Raw genomic sequence first — 7488 nt, 5'->3', positions numbered from 1 at the left:
CTCACTTTTTTCCCATAAACTTACTCATTATTTGCCACATCTCTGTCGCACTGCAATCAGCAGTGTGCAGATTTTAAAAGTGTCCTTAACAGTTCTTCTGAGAATATACGTGGTGCCTCAACTTGTGCTCTTTTGTTTTCAGCAGTTTTTCAGAATATTGCCATTGTTTTAAGCTCTTATTTGAACAAACCCAGCTTTCCCAACAATGTTATCAAAAAATAATTTTTAACATTATTGACACCACCCAAAATGGTGTTTTTAAATGACCAATTGACCCATTTTCTCCCAAGGTGTTTGCATTGTAGTACAGGAATGATGACTGGGGATTATCAATTTAAATACATTTACATTTTGGAGCAGATCATTAAAATGCTTGAACAGAAAATCTTGACTTTGATTCTTTAATTGCATTGAAGGTTTGCCTATAAAGTCTCCTCTAATCTGTCGTTTCTTAAACCCTGCAATGTTACCTGTTGTCCCACTACCATTATTGCAAGCTTAGGTCCCAGCATCAGTGAGCCAGAACCCCAGCTTTAGGTTTCCAAATCCTCCTTCCAGTGGCTGGTAGCAGACCCAGGTAAAACCAACTCTACAGAAACTGGATTTAGTCATCTAAATGCTGATAGCAGGTTCCCGGAATCTGACCAATATAAAAGACCCTTATGCCTCCCAAAAGCAAATTGAAATGACCATGACAGACACAACAGCTGCTGTAAAATTCTTAAGGTTTTGTACTGTTTCTTTTGATCCTCTTTGACTCATCACAGATTAGCATCTTGAAGAGTAAAGCCCCACCTGTAAAAGAATCATTTATTTATTTCCAAAACTCAAATGTTAATAAAAAGAATCTGTCAGACTGAAAATCAGAAATTGACACCATTGTGATAAACCCATAATGTCGTCTTCTCGGGCAGTCCCTCGGAGTCGAGGATGACTTGCTTCCACACTAAAAGGAGTTCTCAGGTGACTGATAAGTCCAATGTGGGATCTACAGTCTCTGTCACAGGGGCAGACGGTGGTTGGAGAGAGAGGGGGAGGGGGTGCCTGATTTGTCGTACGCTCCTTCCGCTGTTTGTACTTGGCAGAGAGACTCGAAATGTTTGGCGCCTTCCTGAATGTTTCTCCTCCACTTTGAGCGATCTTGGGACAGGGATTCCCAAGAGTTGGTGGGGATGTTACATTTTTTTAAAAGGAGGCTTTGAGGGTGTCCTTGAAGTGTTTCCTCTGCCATCTGCTGTGATGTAGCTCGGAACAGAGCATTTGTTTTGGGAGTCTAGTATCGGGCATGCGGACAATGTGGCCTGACCATCGGAGCGTGGTCAGTGCCTCGATGCTGGGGATGTTGACCTGAGAACACTGACATTGGGGCGCCTATCCTGCCAGTGAATTTGCAGAGTTCCAGAATTGGAAAGGACAGAGACCTCGGGAAAACCAACTCCAATTATATCCTCCTTCTGCCAAAATGCTTAGAACATGGTCTTGTCATAACCAACAAGTACAAGGCTTCCTGGCCACACCCTCGCTCTAGGCACTGGCATCTGCTAGACTACGTCATCGTCCGAGCGAGGGACCACAAGTTAATCAGCATCACTCGTGCCATGACAGGAGCCGACGACTGCTGGACTGATCACCGCCTAATTCGCTCTGTTATCTCCATCAACGTAGCCTCAAAATGGCGGGGGCAACAGAAGTGCAGCCGCAGAAAAATCAACACTGAAGCACTCAAAGAAAGTTCAACCATCACCTCTCAGCCAACCCGACGACTTCCAATGATCCGGAGCCGCAGTGTGTCCACAGCGCCTGGTCTGCCCTCAAGTCCACCATAACTAGTACCTGCAAAGAGACTCCTGGTTACTCTACCAGCAAACATCACGACTGGTTCGATGAGAATGATCCAGGAGCTAATAAACTGCAAACGCAAGGCATTTTTGAATTAGAAACAACACTACAACTTGAGTAAAAGAAAGCAGATCTACAGACAACTGAAGGCCGAGGTCCAACAAAAAACTTGTGACCTAAAGAACAGATGGTGGGTGGAAAAAGCGCAGGAATCCAGCAACTAGCCGACAATCACATTTTTTAGCACAGTCAAGACCACCTCCGGCCCAAGAACCCAAGGTCCATTTCCACTGAGAGCCAAGACGAAGAGGTGCTCATCAAGGCCAGACAGGCAGTCAGTGGCCGCTGGAAGGAGCACTTCGAGCATCTCCTTAAACCCAGAATGTAACTGGTTGGTAACAGCATAAAGCAACACTCTCAGTTCCGAGTAAATAAACGCCAGGGTCATTTATTTATATACCTTCACAACTAGGAGTAGAATACCTGGTAAATGCAATTGAACCATTTTCACATTTTAAAAGTTCCACAAAGAATTCTCAACAATGAAAATTCTACCATAAACACTATAAGGCACCTAACATTCCAAGCTGGGGCAGAGTTATTGAGCACTTGCATTTCACCAATGTTTTAAGCAGTAAGTTAACTGAGTGACATTCCATAAGTTAGCACAACACAACTTCTGATGTAAACTCTACTTTAAGAGTCTGGTGACAATCCTGGTCGAAGCTTCAGTGTCTGTCAGGAATCTGAACTGAGATAAAGATGAATGCTGATATGAATTACTTATTTGGTTCTCAAGTCCTGTGTCCAGTGGCCTGTGTGTGCACCAGTATACAGACTGCATCTGGTATAAATTAAACGTATTCGAACATTTAAATGGCCTTCACATTGAGTCCTTTATTACTAAAGCTTCCGTAACACTACATTGTGTCATACACTGATTATTTAGCACATGCAGAACACAATCCAAGTGTCACCACCCCCCTTTTCCACCCTTTTTCTTTTTCTGTTGCTGTTTTTTCTTGGAGGCAGCGGAAGGCTTCTGTTGTCGAGGGGGCACAATGTTGCTGGAAGATGCGACTGCTGCTGCGATGCCAGGCCGTGGGGATGTGGGTGGGCTGCTCACAGTCTTGCTGGCATCACTGGAGTAAAAGGCAGAGTAAACATTAACCTGGGTTACAAAGTGCAGCAACTAAACCAACTCAATCAGCTTGCAGAGCCATTACAAACATCATGTGCGTTAAATTAATTAAACTGGTTTAAGAGTTAAGTACTAAAAGAAAATTCTAAATCTAAGCATTCATTTCTGTATTAAGCCACATGGTCCATCCGATAGTGAGTTGCTATTAACCTGCTCAAAAGGCCAAAGATCCACAGAAATTGACAGCCCTTCAGCTTATGTGCTGGTTCTCTGCTAATCCAAAACTAATCCCACTGCTCTGCTCTCTTCCCATAATCCTGCATCTTCCCTCGCATCAAATGTTTATCCACTTTTCTGTTCAAAAATGGAATGGCCTGCTTCAGCCATTTCCTGTGGCAAAGGATTTCTTGCTCCAGAGATTTCTCTGAACCGCTCAATGACTTTAAATTGACAATTCCATCACTGACTTCCTAAACAGAGGAATTAGTCTTTCCCTATTCATCCCATCAAAACTATTCATTTTTTTTAAAAAATTCTATTTGATCTCCTCAGCCTTCTCAACTCCAGCTGAAAGTCTCAGCATCTCCAGTCCCTCCTCATTACTAAAGTTTCCCATTCCTGGCATCATCCTGGTGAATCTACACTGTAGGCACTCTCTGGCTTTAATGCCCTTCCAGAATGGGACACCCAAAACTGAACAAATTACTTTAACTGTGGCCTAACCATTGCCTTGAATAAATTTACGATAACTTCCTTGCACTTGTATTCTATGTCCTGATTTATAGAACACAAACTATTCTTCATCTGAGTGTAGATGATGAGTGAAGACATCACTTCTATGACTAATCTTGTCCTCAACCCCACATTCCAGAACGAACCATCCGAAAGCCACATCAGGAGGAACCTTGGCATTTCCCTCACTGCATTACCTCGATCAAGTGCAGTGTCCCACTGAAACTAGCAAGGTTTAGAGTATCAAATTAAAAACCAATGCGTATAAGGTGGCCAAGGTTAGTGGGAAATTTTAAACGACAGCAAAGAATGACTAAGAAAGCAATAAAGAAACGAAAGCTAGATTACGAAAGTAAACTTGCGCAAAACATAAAAACAGATAGTAAAAGCTTTTACCGATATATAAAACGGCAAAGAGTGACTAAAGTAAATGTTGGTCCCTTAGAAGATGAGAAGGGGGATTTAATAATGGGAAATGTGGAAATGGCTGAGACCTTAAACAATTATTTTGCTTCGGTCTTCACAGTGGAAGACACAAAAACCATGCCACAAATTGCTGGTCACGGGGAATGTGGGAAGGGAGGACCTTGAGACAATCACTATCACTAGGGGGGTAGTGCTGGACAGGCTAATGGATCTCAAGGTAGACAAGTCCCCTGGTCCTGATGAAATGCATCCCAGGGTATTAAAAGAGATGGCGGAAGTTATAGCAGATGCATTCGTTATAATCTACCAAAATTCTCTGGACTCTGGGGAGGTGCCATCGGATTGGAAAGTAGCTAATATAACGCCTCTGTTTAAAAAAGGGGGCAGACAAAAGGCAGGTAACTATAGGCCGGTTAGTTTAACATCTGTCGTGGGGAAAATGCTTGAAACTATCATTAAGGAAGAAATAGCGGGACATCTAGATAGGAATAGTGCAATCAAGCAGATGCAACATGGATTCATGAAGGGGAAATCATGTTTAACTAATTTACTGGAATTCTTTGAGGATATAACGAGCATGGTGGATAGAGGTGTACCGATAGATGTGGTGTATTTAGATTTCCAAAAGGCATTCGATAAGGTGCCACACAAAAGGTTACTGCAGAAGATAAAGGTACGTGGAGTCAGAGGAAATGTATTAGCATAGATCGAGAATTGGCTGGCTAACAGAAAGCAGAGAGTCGGGATAAATGGGTCCTTTTCGGGTTGGAAATCGGTGGTTAGTGGTGTGTCACAGGGATCGGTGCTGGGACCACAACTGTTTACAATATACATAGATGACTTGGAAGAGGGGACAGAGTGTAGTGTAACAAAATTTGCAGATGACACAAAGATTAGTGGGAAAGCGGGTTGTGTAGAGGACACAGAGAGGCTGCAAAGAGATTTAGATTGGTTAAGCGAATGGGCTAAGGTTTGGCAGATGGAATACAATGTCGGAAAGTGTGAGGTCATCCACCTTGGGGAAAAAAAAAACAGTAAAAGGGAATATTATTTAAATGGGGAGAAATTACAACATGTTGCGGTGCAGAGGGACCTGGGGTCCTTGTGCATGAAACTCTTTTTGGAGTAAACATAAAACATTAAACCGTGCCCCTCCTTGTGCATGAAACTCTTTTAGGAGTAAACAAAAACATTAAACGGTGCCCCCCGATCTGGGGGAAAACACCAACATTTACAATGCCTTTTTTTTTTGGCACAGAATTGAATTTTTCTCCAAGTGCCCCCTATAAAAAGGGAGGGGGACACTAAAAGCACCGGCAATTAAAACAATTTAACTTAAAAAACATAAAATCAAATTAAAATTTGGTTGCCGGGCGTGATGATGCACTCCGGTCCCTCCGGTGCCCACCTCTCGCGGAAGGCCGCGAGCGTACCGGTGGACACCGCGTGCTCCATCTCCAAGGACACCCTGGACCGGATGTATGCGTGGAAGAGAGGCAGGCAGTCTGGCTGAACGACCCCCTCGACCGCCCGCTGCCTGGTCCGGCTGATGGCACCCTTGGCCGTGCCCAGGAGCAGTCCTACGAGGAGGCCCTCGGACCTGAATCCCAAAAAGTTAGTTTGCAGGTGCAGCAGGTAATCAGGAAGGCGAATGGAATGTTGGCCTTCATTGCGGGAGAGATGGAATACAGAAGTAGGGAGGTCCTGCTGCAACTGTACAGGGTATTGGTGAGGCCACACCTGGAGTACTGTGTGCAGTTTTGGTCACCTTACTTAAGGAAGGATATACTATCTTTGGAGGGGGTACAGAGACGATTCACTAGGCTGATTCCGGAGATGAGGGGGTTACCTGATGATGATAGATTGAGTAGACTGGGTCTTTACTTGTTGGAGTTCAGAAGGATGCGGGGTGATCTTATAGAAACATTTAAAATAATGAAAGGGATAGACAAGATAGAGGCAGAGAGGTTGTTCCCACTGGTCAGGGAGACTAGAACTAGGGGGCACAGCCTCAAAATACGGGGGAGCCAATTTAAAACCGAGTTGAGAAGGAATTTCTTCTCCCAGAGGGTTGTGAATCTGTGGAATTCTCTGCCCAGGGAAGCAGTTGAGGCTAGCCCATTGAATATATTCAAATCACAGATAGATAGATTTTTAACCAATAAGGGAATTAAGGGTTACGGGGAGCGGGTGGGTAAGTGGAGCTGAGTCCACGGCCAGATCAGCCATGATCTTGTTGAATGGCGGAGCAGGCTCGAGGGGCTAGATGTCCTACTCCTGTTCCTAATTCTTATGTTCTTATCCCTTCTGATGGAGTTCTGTATGAGTAAAACATGAAATTCATCTGTTCCTTTCTATATCAATTATCACTCCATGATCTCAGTTAATTCTGGAAGAGGCCAAGTTACCCTCTTTGTAACCTCAGCTCACTACCCTGTATCATGGTTTTACTTTTCATCAACTGCGTCCAGACTGAGCGCTTTGGGCTACATGTGGCCAGAGGCCTCCACGTATCCCAGGCAATTTAGACCTATTTGCACTCATTGCTGGTTTGTCTTGTTTAAATTTTGTGAGCCAGGAGGTTCGGAAAGGGCTATTGCCTCACTGATTGTATTCTGATTTAGGATTTATCAAAGATATGTTAGTAGCAGCAACTAGAGATATATGCAAATTAACAGAAACATGGATCTAAATGTTATGGGCCAGATACCCCAAACACAGGCCACTCCAATACCATAGAATCATAGAAGAAAAGGATCAGAACTGTGCGCAGTTAGAATCTTGGAATCTTACAGCACAGAAGGAGGCTACTACCCCAATGCTATCAGATTCCTTCCCCGTTGTTTGCCAAACACCCACTCACTGTACAGTATTCTTTACTGTTGGTTCATTGCAAGAGTCCCAGCCCGGCAAACACTCACAGTTCAGCCGCTGCACTTGGTGTTGCTCCTTGAGTTCCTTTCCCTATTGGTTCCTTCTTCTTCCCCTTCTTTCTCCCGCGATAGTATGAGCGTTCCCGCATGGGAAGCCATCTTTCTGGATCTGGAGGCACTTTGGGATCATAATTTTTGGGCAGTTTACCTACACAATAAAAGATGAACATGATGGATATCCCTTGTGCTTATTGGTTTAGCTCAATAAAGTGGAATCATTGTGAACATTCGAATTAGCTGTTTCCCCTTAAACTTTGAGGTTGTAATTGACAGGCTTTTCCAGGTTAGTTTCTTTACTCCCAAAATTGTTCTCCATTTAAGAGGCTTCAGTGGCCAGCACAACAATGCTGCTGGGTCCCAGCTGGGAACACTGGGGCAGCTCCTTCCTGCGGTGCAGTGTGACAATGTTCTCCCCAC

General features: G+C 44.0%; 1 protein-coding gene across 1 annotated transcript in view; it reads right to left on the bottom strand.

The window, feature by feature from the left end:
• Positions 1–2716: 2716 nt before the first annotated feature.
• Positions 2717–7488, bottom strand: part of srp72 (signal recognition particle 72) — a 51753-nt gene continuing 46981 nt past the window's right edge. The window contains exons 18-19 of the mRNA XM_070873224.1: positions 7060–7219; positions 2717–2981 (exon numbers count right to left, since the gene is read on the bottom strand). Coding sequence (XP_070729325.1) covers positions 2813–2981; positions 7060–7219 — 329 coding nt within the window. The 3' untranslated portion in view covers positions 2717–2812. The remainder of the gene's footprint in view (positions 2982–7059; positions 7220–7488) is intronic.

This window comes from Pristiophorus japonicus, chromosome 2, assembly GCF_044704955.1.
Source record: "Pristiophorus japonicus isolate sPriJap1 chromosome 2, sPriJap1.hap1, whole genome shotgun sequence".
Taxonomy (NCBI): domain Eukaryota; kingdom Metazoa; phylum Chordata; class Chondrichthyes; family Pristiophoridae; genus Pristiophorus; species Pristiophorus japonicus.
Note: the sequence above shows the minus strand (reverse complement) of the source record. Positions and strands in the feature narration are given on the sequence as shown.